The 13529-nt window shown below is 40.8% G+C and overlaps 1 protein-coding gene across 2 annotated transcripts in view; it reads right to left on the bottom strand.

Moving 5' to 3' along the window:
• Positions 1–13529, bottom strand: part of entrep2 (endosomal transmembrane epsin interactor 2) — a 121476-nt gene that overhangs the window by 64500 nt on the left and 43447 nt on the right. For both annotated transcript variants that reach the window (XM_086288605.1, XM_086288615.1), the window contains exon 2: positions 2013–2069. In XM_086288605.1, coding sequence (XP_086144731.1) covers positions 2013–2069 — 57 coding nt within the window. The remainder of the gene's footprint in view (positions 1–2012; positions 2070–13529) is intronic.

Below are 13529 nucleotides of genomic sequence, written 5' to 3'. Positions count from 1 at the left end.
AAAAGTTGTTATTAGTGACCCAAACATCAAACCTATACCCATCAGTCCTTCAGTATCTGTGTACTTTTAACCATCTCAATCTTTTCCTTTCAGTGGCTTTTTTTTTATCCCGTTGCAACTCTGCCTTGAAGGCTGGCCATTTAGGACCTGTGATGTGTGTGTTTCTCAAAAAACACACGTCACAAACTCTGTGTATACTTTGTCCTTTTTCTCAGCTGTGCACCACGGCCTCCTACCTATCCTTCTATTCTGGTTTAGGCCAGAGTGCTTTTCTGTAAAGGGTAACACAAACTTGTATGAATTCTTATTTCTTTGGAGTTTTCCAGCATGGAGCTGCCTTTTAGAAAAAAGGAAAAATAAAAACACCTTTTTTCCCCATTTTCAGATTATTATCTGAGCCACAGAGGTTGGTGCTCCAGACATTGAACTTACAAATGTTTTTCTTTTTGAAAAAATCAGGAACACAGTTTCCATCTGTGCAAATGTGATCAGTCACAGTTTTAACGAGACACACTTGCATTTGTGCCGCTGGAATACAAACCTGATTATTTTTGTATTCCTATGGACATGTTCTATGTTCTAAAGATAATTATGATTTATAATTTCATTAGTCATGAATCAAATATCAACTAATCTTTTTCTTTATAGAAAAACAAGGATCTTCAATACATAATGTCAATTTTTCTAATGTTGCAATAGCAGTAAACAAACAAAACACTTGGGATGCTAACATTCAGTTAGATGCAGTCGTCACAGTAAAATAGATAAATAGTGAAACGGGGACAATTTACAACACTAACACGAATGTGTTAGTAGCTGGGAAAAGCAAGGAGGATAAAAAAAGCTGCGCTCCAAAATAACAGCAGAGGAGCCGTGCCTGCTGTTTGGAAGGTTTGGTTTTATAAGATGAGATTTGTTTTGTAGTCATTTCTGGTTGCACTGCTTCTGTCCTGGACCAGAGATCCTCTACACACAGCCACAGGGAGCCAGGAGAGGGAAAGACAGTGTGTTACAAAGCTAGCAGGTATTTTTTCTGACCACAGAACAATTTTCACTACAACATTTGGAGGAATCATTTTGTTTCAAAGCTGCTCTTTACAGCACCAAAGTGATTATTTCATGGTTTTTTGGTTTTTGAGTTTATGATTCTTTTTAGTTTTGAGGACTCATTTGTGTTTGAGCCACATTGTTTGTGTTTTGGGGTACTTTTGCCTTATTAGCTTATTATAAGTTTAGTAGCTTATTATGAAAGTCTTGTGTTTTGGGTTATCTTTGGTTTGGGGTTCTGTGTGGGGGTTTGGTTGAATTTTAATTTTCTGTTTGTCTTTGTTTGTGTGTGTCATCCACAGTTTTCTCATCTCTCTCTCTCTCCATGTCTCCTGTTCAGTCTATCTTTTTGTCTGCCTGCTTTCTTTGGTTACTTCCTAATTTTACCTTGAAAAGCTCCATTTTCCTTCATGTGTCTACCTTTTCTTGCTGTCCCTGCCATCACTGATTCCTTGGTTGTTTTCAGCTGTGTTTTGGTTCCCGTCTGTTTCCATCTCTCTCATTACTAGTATTTCCTGAATACTTGGATTCCTGTATTTCCTGTATGTAAGCGCCAAAAAGTATTGTTATATGAAACTAAAAAGCTTTTTATTTATATTTTATTTCATTTTTATGATTGTATTCAACTGTTTATATATTATTTTATGCATATCATACTTTTCAAAGTATACTCAACCATTGTAAACTGACTGAAAGGAGACTTAAGAATTATAACAAATACCATGATACAACTTTTTGAAGCTCAGCGCTACTTTTCATGAATTCAAAATGGGTCTGATTCACTTACAGAAAAGCTTAATTCTCTGACAAGGTTGTGATATGTTTACTTTTCTACATGTGTTGATCCTGACAGGAGAGGACATTCTGTAACCATTATGACAATAAAAGACTCCCCCTAAGGTACTGTTTCTTTGCTCAGAGTTGTCAGGTTAGCAGCTCAGTGTGGGCGTTCAGAGGACACTCACCACAAGAGAGAGCGGCCTCTTCCATGACACCACTCCAATGAGACCAGAGAGCAGAACCTAGAGGAGAAAAATTACAGATGCTATAAGAGTGGATACGCAGATGTACGCATATAAAAACCACTGATGGAGATGATGGGACAGTAACACCGATGTAATGTGGTCACACTGTTTAGATTATTTTACAACAGCCTCCAAAAAAGCTCGGGCACAATCACAGACATTAACTCTCTGTGTGTTTTAGTGTTTTGAAACATAATGAGCTTTCCTGTGCATAAATGTGATGCCACACTTTGAAAAATCTGAATTTCAAAAGCTATTCTAATTTGTTTCTGGCTTCAAGCGTGACTCACTCAGTTCTCCACACAGGAAACTGTGCTCATACTGTTCAGTTGATTGAGCTGCTGTCAGTGGTTGAAATAAGCTGAAAAGGTTGTTTGCTTTCACTATAACTTCAATAGAACTTTGACGGATGTTTTGTTTGAGCCTATTTTTGGCCAGTGAACAACAACAAGAACAAGAGGCAAAATTCAAAAAGTCATCATGCAAAAACCCACAAATAAAAGCAACATCAAGCTTTATTAAGTGAAATTTTTAAGTGTGTTCAGGATGTTTTGCACCTCTGATCTGCAGATATAGTCTATGTCCAGTTTTTGTGGTACACCTGTGCAGTCTAAAGTCTAGACAGGCCTGGAGACAATTCCCTGTTGATAAGGAAAGCTGTTTATTGGAGGTGGTCCTGAATGTCATTATCCCCACTATTGATAATGTGAGCTGTAACATTAGCCGCAGCTTTTAGATTATTTTACGACATCAGACTGGCAGCACTTCCAACAAAGCTTAGTGAACCCGGCATCCTGACCAGCTGAGTCTTGTCCCGTTGAGCCGGCTCTTCTATGTTGAGCCATGCATTTGTGGATTGGCTGTTTGGTTTCTCCTACGTAGAGGTCAGAGCACTCCTCGCTGCACTGCGCCGAACATTGTTGTTTTAAAACTAAAGAAGTCTATGAAGAGGTGAAATGTCTTTAAAAAGCTACAAAACTTCAGTCACCTTTTTTTCAAGCTCTCAAGACTACAATGACCTGGATGACTGAGACCCTGAGACGCAGATTGTTATTTATTTTTGCACAAAAAGACAAGAATGTGATGGTAAAGTGCACACTGCATCTAGGACAGAAAACTCTATTCACTGTTGCTTGCACACTATCTGATCTGGGACATCATGGGACACAAAACTAGTGGTGGTGAACCCAGAATAATGTTCAAGCTAAGTGAACGCCAACCCCAACCACATACAGGTGAAGCTTGATGCTTCAGAACAATCAGTGATGAGACATCAGGCTGGTAGCACTGAAGCTCTGTTCTACCTGTATCAGTTTCTACAGTGAACATTTGCAGCTGAAACACTTCTCTTTACTCACGTTTCAGTTTCTAACTTTGGTTTTGTGAAAAAAAACTACAGAAGTTGTATGTGTTCTTATTAAGAAATGCATTTCTGTCAGTGTGACTCCCATATAATGTCTGGTTCATGGTCACTGCATTTGTTCTGTTGCACAGCAACTGTGATGTCACCACACCCCCATCACCTTTTACACTGGTGCTCAGAAAACAAACCTCTGCACCAGCGCTGGTACAGGAGTAGAAGTAATGAGAACAGGAAACAAAGAAATCCTTGAAGTTTTATTTTATTTTTTCTAAGGATTTCTCTAGGAAGTCTCATCCTTTCAAACTGTTGCAGCATCTCGCTCTGTATAATCTGAGACTATCTGAGCTCCTGCGCTGATATTTCACTGAAAAAGGCCCAAACAACACTGAAGCAATGGTGGCAACAGTTCAAACCAGTTTAAAATTTGCTGTTAACTGGTTATCATGCAAAAATGCGTCTCAGGCCATGCTGTGATATAAACGTAATGTAACAATTAATGTAAGAAACTCGTTTCTATAGACTAGAAATGTAACATAATGCTTTATATTTAAAAGATTTACTAGTAATGAGTGATGCATTGCTGTTTTTGGAGCAATGACTCCAACACAGAAGCACAAAACCTTTAACGATGACCTTATTAATCTATATGTTACAGAAGCTACACTGTTCGAATCAGCACAGCTACAGTGGGGTCTCTTATAAGTTAAGCAGAGCCTCTGCTTCTGATGGATGATGATTAGATTCTTGGCTCCTACTCTCTTCATGTCAAAGTGCATTTGCATCCATCAGTGCGTGTGTGCGTGTGTGTGTGTGTGTGTGTGTGTGTGTGTGTGTGTGTGTGTGTGTGTGTGTGTGTGTGTGTGAGAGACAGAAAAAAGTGCCATATGCAGAAAATAAATGAGCAGTGAGACAACCACATGTAAACCTGCACACTGGTAGAGAGTATGCAGTGTTTTGTAGATGGTGTCAACTGGTTTAAGGGTAAATACAGCAGTATTCAGCATATCTCTATAATCCATAGCGATATGCGCTGTTTGATCCAGTTTAGATTTGGGGTTTGTTAAAAAAACAAAAGGTTTTCAAAGTGAATTTCCATCTTACTGAACTCCAGAAAGGTGTGTTTAAAGTATTGTTTAGATTTACACTGACAGACAGCATGAATCAAAGGAGGAACATCAAAGGAGTTGAGCTCTCGTGAAATGCACACATCAGGGTAGAGGCGATGAATAAAAATGCGCAAAAAAAAACCAGGCAGCCCTTCCGAGGAAAATGGACCACTAAACACGGGAGACAGCTGTAGAAAACATCGCTTTCTCTTCCCCGTGACCATCGAACCATCGTGTTCCTAACCCTAGCACGGCTAAGTTCATCCTTGGATGGTTTCCTTTCTTTGCAGGCCATGCTAAAAATGCAGCATGTTGTGCTGCTGCCATGACTCCATCAAAGTGTCTCCCAGGAGCTTCAGGTTTCTCTATTAGCACTGATTTTCTTTCAGATTTCGAGCTCCATCTACCTGGAACCAGTTACCCCGAAGCCTCTGCTGAAATGAAACAATTGTGTTTGTGATGTCTGTTTTTTCCTCTGTTCCCATCTGCTATTGATGTGCCTTTTTGATTTAAATCCAAGTAATCCTGCCTTTTTAAACGAGCTGTCTGATTAAACCAAAAAGACTTAAAACACACACACACACGGCGAATGTTTTTTTCACACTTCTCTCTAGGTGTGGGCTTAATATTTTTTTACAGTGCGTGTAACTGTAGGTGTGAATTTGCGCATCATCGAAATATTCGTGTGAACAAAGGGTACTGATAGCCTTCGGCTCTGTATTTGTCCACGGTCTCCCTCTCTGCCTCTCACCCATCTTACCCATCTTCACCCTCCATTTAACACCACCATGCTCTTCCTTTTTCCCCCCGTTCATGCCGCGCTCCTTCCCTCTGTCCACTCTCTCGATATCCACCGTCTCTCTCCAAGTTTTGCCACCTTCCCCTATCCAATTTCTCCCTGTATCACACTCCATCGCTGTATTTCTTGCTGCTGCTGCTCAGCGCCCACACAGTCGCACTATATTTCTGCACTTACACACTCGCTTTCACTAAGCTCCATCCAGACTTCTCATTTCTCTTTCCCTCTCCATCTTGTTCCACTTTCTAGTCAATCTTCTACTTCTGTGCTCACCTTGATACCCACAGGACCCGGCGAACGGGATGTCAATATTTCATTTGAGCGCTCACTCGCACAGACACACACGGACACAGATGTCTTTTTTTAATTTGGATTTTTTCTTATTTATATCTTGTGGTTATAAACAAATTCATAAAAGACAGACAGAAGCAAAGAAATCTAAACCCACAATGAATGCATCAAACCCACAGCCAAAGAACTCAAGTATCTAGAACTTTTATGTAATAGTGCAGTCTTTGCATCTTTAAGAAAAGTCTTTGGACAACAATACACAGCATGACAGCTACATTAGACTCTCTATTACATTGGACTTTTGTTGCTCATTCAGTAAGTTCACAGTTTTGTAAAGATTAAATGCAAATAATGGTTTTAAATTCACAAATTTAGATGGTGAGGCTTTTATATTAGAAGCTAAGAAGGGAGCCACAATTTCCTTTTATACTCAGATTTATCTTTTTATGCTACTTCTAACTCGATTTAACACATCAGCATAATGAGCTCTTATTTAAACCATCATGAAGTTCATTTTATAAGTTATGGCCACGCTTACAGTACATACATGATAAAGCAGGGTGTGATTTACCCACGGTGTCCGTCTCTCAGTCAGATCCACCCCTCGTTTGTTTGATGGCTGTTTTCCAAAAGCCAAGACGGACCGACCGAAATCTCCAACTTCAGGTTTTAAAGTTTTTAGACCCCAATGGGAGACATCATGGTGCTATGTCCTTCTTTTGTATACAGTGTTCGAGTGGATCAAGCTTGCAATAAAGCTCGGACATCTCCAAGTCTGTGACCTGCCATGTCCACTGGGCACAATTATTTTTTTCAGAGTCCAACGCTGTGGCTGACAAGAGACAATCTGCAGCCGCTCTAGCGATCGTGCCAGCGTCTCCTGACTCTTTTATCATCCCTCTGTCTTTACAAGCTATGATTATTCGTTTTTTATTACTCTCGATCTGACTGCATGCTCTCTGCTCTTTTTGTCTCATCACTTTCCATCTGTTAAGTATCAACACTGCTAGTTTTTCTACTACACACCATTTGGAAAATACAGACCGAAAATGAAGTGTACACAGTTAATTAAAGCAGGGAAGGAAGTGTTTTGGAAATGTATTTGAACAAAGACAGAAACTGTAAAAAAGAAATAAATTTTAAAAAAGCTGCAGCCACAGTCAGTGGACATCAAACTGACTGTGTGTGCACTTTCTGGACTAATAATGCCTCTGCTCTGTCTCCTCTGCTCATTGCTGGTATAAACTGCACCAGGAGACAGGGGCTTGTGTTACTGCAGGTATATTCACCTTCTTTACACTGGTGCCAGGCACTGCGACAAGGAGTCCAGAGACGTTGTGTCACCGTTACAGACTCCCCTCTCTCCCTCTCTGCTTGGTGATGCTCCATTTGCAGAGAGCAAATGCACTGCACAATGCACAATCAAGCTTGAACTGGGCTCCTGTCACCCAGCGGTTTCTTCTTACTTATCCAGCTCTCCCAGATTTCCATAATTATGCAACACGATTTCAATCCGTTACCTTCAGGAATTTAGCACTGGGCTCCAAATGTTGTCTTTCTGTTTGTGACTCTTATCACACTGATGTGCTTGGCCTGCTTCACTTCTGCACTGGTATGACATCAGGAGTAAAGAAAAAGATTTGGAATTCAAGCACGCTTTTCACCGCCGATATCAAGTGTGCCATCAAGCATACAGCACAAACACTCATGGCTGCATGGTCACCACCGCGGGAGCAGAGAATGTACCTGGAACGAAGCTCTTTTTTTTTTTCTCTCGTCTCTCCACGCGTTCCCAGGTTCCCCTGAGTAGACGTGTGTGGAGGACAATGTGTATACCTGTGCGCCTGTTTGAGAAGTGAAATGATGTGCGAGCAGGAACCATGTGATAGATTTGCTGGCTGTCAGTCACTGGAGGCTTTTCCTCTTGGCTGCGTCCAGAACAAGATTAACATTCAATACTTAGCAGCATTAGTCACTGAAACCTGGGCACCACACACCCACTAACATGCTGAAAAAATACTGACTCTTTTCCAGAAGGTATTCTATCTAAAATTCATGAAACGCTGGCCAAAACACTGACCAATCAAATGACTCAGTTAAAAAATAATTTTGTCTAAAAACAGAAGTCTCTAAAGTAGTTTTAAAGACGTGCCGACTCTTGATAAGGTAGAGTCATTTCAGTAAATTGGTTTGAGGTTGGACCGCAGAGCAGCTTTTAGTATAACAGCGGTGAGATGTGTTGGTGCAGTGGATTCTTTAAGGTTAAATGATGCTTGAAACTCTTAATAAGGGGTATTTAAATTAAATTAGCACACCGTAAACAACTGGGATCTGAGGTGAATGCTCTCTAGTACTATTGTTGTACTTGTATGATAGCTTATTTTTAAGTTTTAAGTCAACAAATCATGAGAAACAGACTAGAAATAACTTAAGGAATACAAACGATAATTAATTTTACTCACAGAAATCAGAGCCAGAGCCTCCAGAAGAAAAAAAAAGGTAACACCGTATAATTTGTTCAGGAACAACAACCAGGGTCTTAATTGGGAGCTGGATCACATTTAAAGACGTCTAATCTTTGAGCAGGATGTTCAGATCATTAAGCATATCAGCTTAAGTGACACACAGCCGGCAGGAAACAACTTTTTAAATGACAGGTGATACGATAAAGTGAGCATAAAAGCTTAATTAATTCTTAATAGTTCAACTTTTCAACACTCGTAAAACTATACTGGTTTCCTATGTGTGCATTTTGACATGTGCACACAACACACCCACATGCTCTTGTAACAAGGACACACAGACAGACGCACACACTGTGTACTGACAAATGGAACGGAGAGATAAAAGTAAGGCTTTGACTTGTCAAAAGGCTGCATGAGAAGAGCCAGTGTCACAGCCATGAAAGAATGTTTCACTCTGATATACTCCGACGGAGACGACTAATACCTTCGCACATGCGCTCACACACACACACACACCCGCAGTCACAAGAAATACAGAGTGACTTGCAGCGGGGGACGTGTCATTTGAGGCCAACAACAAAGAAAACATTGCAAAATATAACTTAAAATTCCCTTTCAGAGATTAGCACCTTCTTGCAAAGTCAGTGTGAAAAGGTTGAACTCAAACAGCTTTCTGACAGACAAAAGGCACGTAGCCCAGCTGGATCCTCAGATGGGAGAAGCCCAGCGAAGAATCAGTGTGTAGCTGCCGCAACAAATTCCAGCCATGCACACAACGCAGTGCAGTGCACAAAGCCTGCATACAAACCTAAAAGAAAATCTCATGCTCTGACATTGGTGACGGAGGCTAAAAATAGTGTTTCGGTCAAGAATAAAACACACCGTCTTTTGTTCTCAGTTATTTCGCCGTTATTTTTGTCCCAGATGTGAAGATTTTGTTACGTTTTGAGAAACACTTTGTTTGGACGACAACAGAATACAGTTTAAAAACAGGTTCGGCTGCTTGGTTGTCACTTCTCGAACAGGCTGGCCATAACTAACTGTGGGGAGACCTGCGGGGCAGTTTCAGAACACAGTGGAGGACTTGCATCTTCCAGCTGTTCTGGGAGCACCCCAGGAGGAGTTACAGGAGTTTAAAAAAAATAAGATAGCAGGCTTTCTCTGCTCTGCACAGTCAGTAACCTGACCTTGATGATAATTAGAGAAAACACAACAGACAACTCACTGATAAGAGAAAAAAATGAACCTAGGGAAAAGCGACTAATTGGTCATTCTTCCATTTGGTTTGCAGAAACTGTTCTGGCAGTATACATTCTTCCTGCTAACTTCATGTTTCTATTATTCTGCACTTTTATTTTCAATTTAGTATGAAACACAGAGGATCGCAAACACATAAACCTTGTAAAAAGGATGTTTTTACATACACATGCTTGACATTAAAACAGTATTTAACAATTACAATCCAATCCAATAGAGAAGTGCATGGACTTATAAACAGATTTTTTCAACGTGTTAAGTTTTACAATATATTGTGAAGAATGAATGTTTAGACGACAGACTTTTAGTAATACCACGTTTTGAAAAAGTTTGGTTAGTATACAAAACTCTATGTCAGAGGCTGAGCAACCCTGAAGGTTTTTATCTCAGATATCATATCATCATGTTGCCTGGTGACCACCTGGTAATGGCTTCAAATAATCTGGTTTTTAACCTACAACAGCAAAAGCATGCTATCATTTTACTTTTTATGACAATAGTAAGGACTTGCAGCTTGTCCAACATGTAACCAGTCTCTCATCCAGTGGTGGCTAGGACGGGCTCCAGCCACCAGCGTGACCCTGAGTTGGATAAGCTGAAGAAGATGGATGGATGGATAAATAACAAAATCTGATTTATGAAAGTTAAATTACAGCATAATTCTAGCAAGGGGTTAAAATGACCCATCTTTAGCCTATAAACACACGCATCCCGTTGTTCCGGGTATGTCCAACCAGGACATTAGATTAGATCTCTCAGCTGGCTCTGTTTAGGTTTCTGCCCCCATGACCTGACCCCGCATAAGTGGAGAAAAATAAATGGATTACTTTTCCCAATGTGATTTGGTATGTTTGTTTGCCAAGAGCACACAGGTTAAACAATACTGTAGCATGGGCATTACTTGTTTTGCTATTTTTTAATATCAATTTGTCAGCAGAAGCGGATCAACCTGTACTACAGCCCAGCACATTTACAAAATTACTTTAAACCTCTTGAACGTGGTAACTTGTAGAACCTTCTTTGGCAGCAGCATTATCCATCAGGGATTTCCAGCAGAAACAAAGTGAAATTTGTAATCACTCCTTCCTACAAAACTGCTTAGGCTCATTTGTGGGATGCCCTCTTTACTTGAGGTTACTTGAGGTTACCAACACTCTCCTAAAGAAGAAGCAACGAGGAGCAACCTGGCAACCAGAGGCCACAGAAAGTTGGTGATATTTGGCAACTTACAAGCAATGATGGGTGAAAAACAGCTACCAAAACAAAGTGGTGGCTTTCAAGCCAAACCTTTCTCAACTTCAAGGTGTGCAGTAGCAATCAGAGGACAGGATACTGTTAAGTGAAATATGACAGGGTGGTCAATACTTCACAGGGCTACCTAGGCAATAGAGCTTGAAATGCACACTTGAGACCAACAGTCAGTGGCAAACCAGTGCACCACTTCAGCTTCCAGTCAAATGCTACTGCCCTGACACTCCACTGTAAAATTTCTTGTTGCCAATTCAAATCCCTCCAATCGTAGGTGACTATTCTCTTTTTGACCAGTGGACATCACTGATATCAGAACTGCTTTTGTAGTCTTTCCCAGCTCCCTCTAAGCTCCTGTGAAGCGTAGACCAACCAATCATTTTTTTAACCACACTTTCAGTGTCATCTTGTCATCTCTGAAACACCTGAATCCAAGTAGCTCTTGTGAAGTGCACTTAGTTCCAGCCTCCCCTGTGCACTGCCAGGAGCATGTTTGTGTGTTAGGAGTTTATCCACATGTTTCTGCGCTACAAGTCTTTCTTTAGTCTTTTTGTGAACAGTGACCAGACAAACTTTTAAACTAATATTCACAGTGGAGACTCCCCATCTTACCCAGGCAGCAGTGGAGGTGTTTATGGCCTCATATTACTGACTAGAAAAAAATATATGACTGGTGAAACCGCCATGGATTCTACCTAAATCACAGTCTTGACCTATTCCTATTCATTTATGCATGGCGCCAATCAAAGAAGCCATTACCGGGAGTGAGGGTTTAGAAAGCAGGCCGTTTCTCAAACATCATCACAGCCAAGATGGATGGAGCCAGCGCGGTTGCCGTGGTAACCACGAACTGGCCACTTGCCAGGATCCATAATGATTTCCCATCAGCTGCTGCACTGAGAAGAGCAGGGACCCTCGTCGGTTCAGAAATGTTAGATTGCACATGAATCCCCCAAAACCTATTCACACACACACACACACACACACACACACACACACACACACACACACACACACACTGTCAAAACCTTGTAATGCATGGTAACACTTAACACAGAAGCCAGAATAGAGACAGCACTGCTTGACACACACATACACATGCGGACACACACACAAACATATAATGCGCTCTCAATCAGTTCCTCCCCTGCTGTCTCAAGTGAAACGGGCCCTTTTATTTCCTTTCACTTTTGCTTTATGTTGGTCAAGAAAAGAAGGTCGTTCTATAGAGTCAACCATCTGAGCTCTTTGTGGAGCTTTGCATGATCTTAGCTCAGACTGATCTGACACACAGTACATACAAGCGTGAAACAGTGCGCATAGATTTATGTGGGTTTTACCCTGCGTGAGTGTGTCTCCGCCTATAAGTGAAGGCATGTGTGAATTTGCAGGCTAAGACTGAGTAGGAGGTGTCCAGGAAAACTGGCCTTTAATGAAGTGGAGAGCAGCTGATTAGACAGAGGTCTGTGAGGGAAATGTCTTTTTAAAAGAACTGCCTGCTCTTTGAGAGTGCAAAGATCTCATATTTTACTGCTTTTTTCCTTTCTAAAAATGCAGCCTTGAGCTCAACTTATACTGTCATATGCGTACATAGCTTACAACACACACCAAGCAAGTGGCTGATTCTGTTCAGATTCTTTATACTTGTCTGCTTTTGCTTCTGCATCCCTCTGCTGGTGAATTTCTATGCCACTGTGTTGAGTTTCTCCTCATACCTTAAAGCTCTCGAAACTGAGTTCCCCATGTTGGAGTTGGAGGAAGGTGCAGCAACTACTTTTACTGAAATAATACTAAAAGACATGAAAGAGAGAAGATGATGGAATCGACTGAGTCAATCAATAAAGCAGAATACTGGCTATACGATTTGCATAAAGAGCAAGCTATGAACCTACATAATCTATGACATATCATTTCTGGTTTTACAGAGATGTTATTTTTGTAGAAAGTCCTGTTCAGATCTGCAATGCTGAACTTTGGAGCTATATGAGGTTTACGTCATGAGGCAGCCTAAATCAAGCTTTATAGCTTTATCTTATTAGCCTGCTGATGTTAGGGCTATCATACCCGAGCACAGCCTCAAAGAACCTCTAACACCTGGCTGCTACCTTTGATGGTTCTCAGTCCCCCACCCACCCTCTCTTAGTCCAGTATAATATATATTAATGAAATATATATTAGCATAGTTGGGGAGTCAATCTCCTTCACTACTAATTTTCTGTATCCCACACTAAATATCTTTTTGTGATCCTGCACAGTGGGATTTGTAATGTTTACAGTAAAAACTCTGCACTACTGCTAAGTCTCATTAGATTTCAGGGCAACTAAAAATGTTTGCAATTATTAATGTTAAAATTCTTCCAGTCGCCTAAAAACCATAGGAGTCTATGAAAGAAACCTGAAAGAGAAGCAAGCTATATTTTCACTTGAACTAGCGCTCCACATGTTTTAAATGAAAGCACAAAGACTGAAGCTCTACATGTGGATAAAACAGAATCTGAGAGAAAAATGACCTTGTGTTTCACCTTGAAGAATATTTCTTTGTGCGTGCGTGCATGTGTGCACACATGTCCCCAAATGAAAGCCAAATGAAGGTGAGCTGCAGCATCAAGGGAGCGGATCTCCTAATTCTTTTGTGACAATTTCTGCTGTAACCTCCAAGTCACCTTTGCTGGCCATGAATGAGAGACCCAAAATGTGTCTGCTAAAAGTGTTTAAACCAAGCCTACTGTGTGTGTGTGTGTGTGTGTGTGTGTGTGTGTGTGTGTGTGTGTGTGTGTGTGTGTGTGTGTGTGTGTGTGTGTGTGTGTGTGAGTGTGCTGTGTGTGTGTCCTTGCATGTTCATTTACGACCTCTAGGTTTGAGTTGAAAAAATCATGCAAGGAACTCAGAGGGGGTTCACGAGGTGTTTGATGCTGCTGTAGCTCCACA

The sequence above is a fragment of the Aulonocara sp. 'chitande type north' Nkhata Bay genome, linkage group LG1 (genome assembly GCF_057382095.1).
Source record: "Aulonocara sp. 'chitande type north' Nkhata Bay isolate Kocher_YH1m ecotype deep benthic linkage group LG1, A_spYH_male_GT1.1, whole genome shotgun sequence".
Taxonomy (NCBI): Eukaryota; Metazoa; Chordata; class Actinopteri; order Cichliformes; family Cichlidae; genus Aulonocara; species Aulonocara sp. 'chitande type north' Nkhata Bay.
Note: the sequence above shows the minus strand (reverse complement) of the source record. Positions and strands in the feature narration are given on the sequence as shown.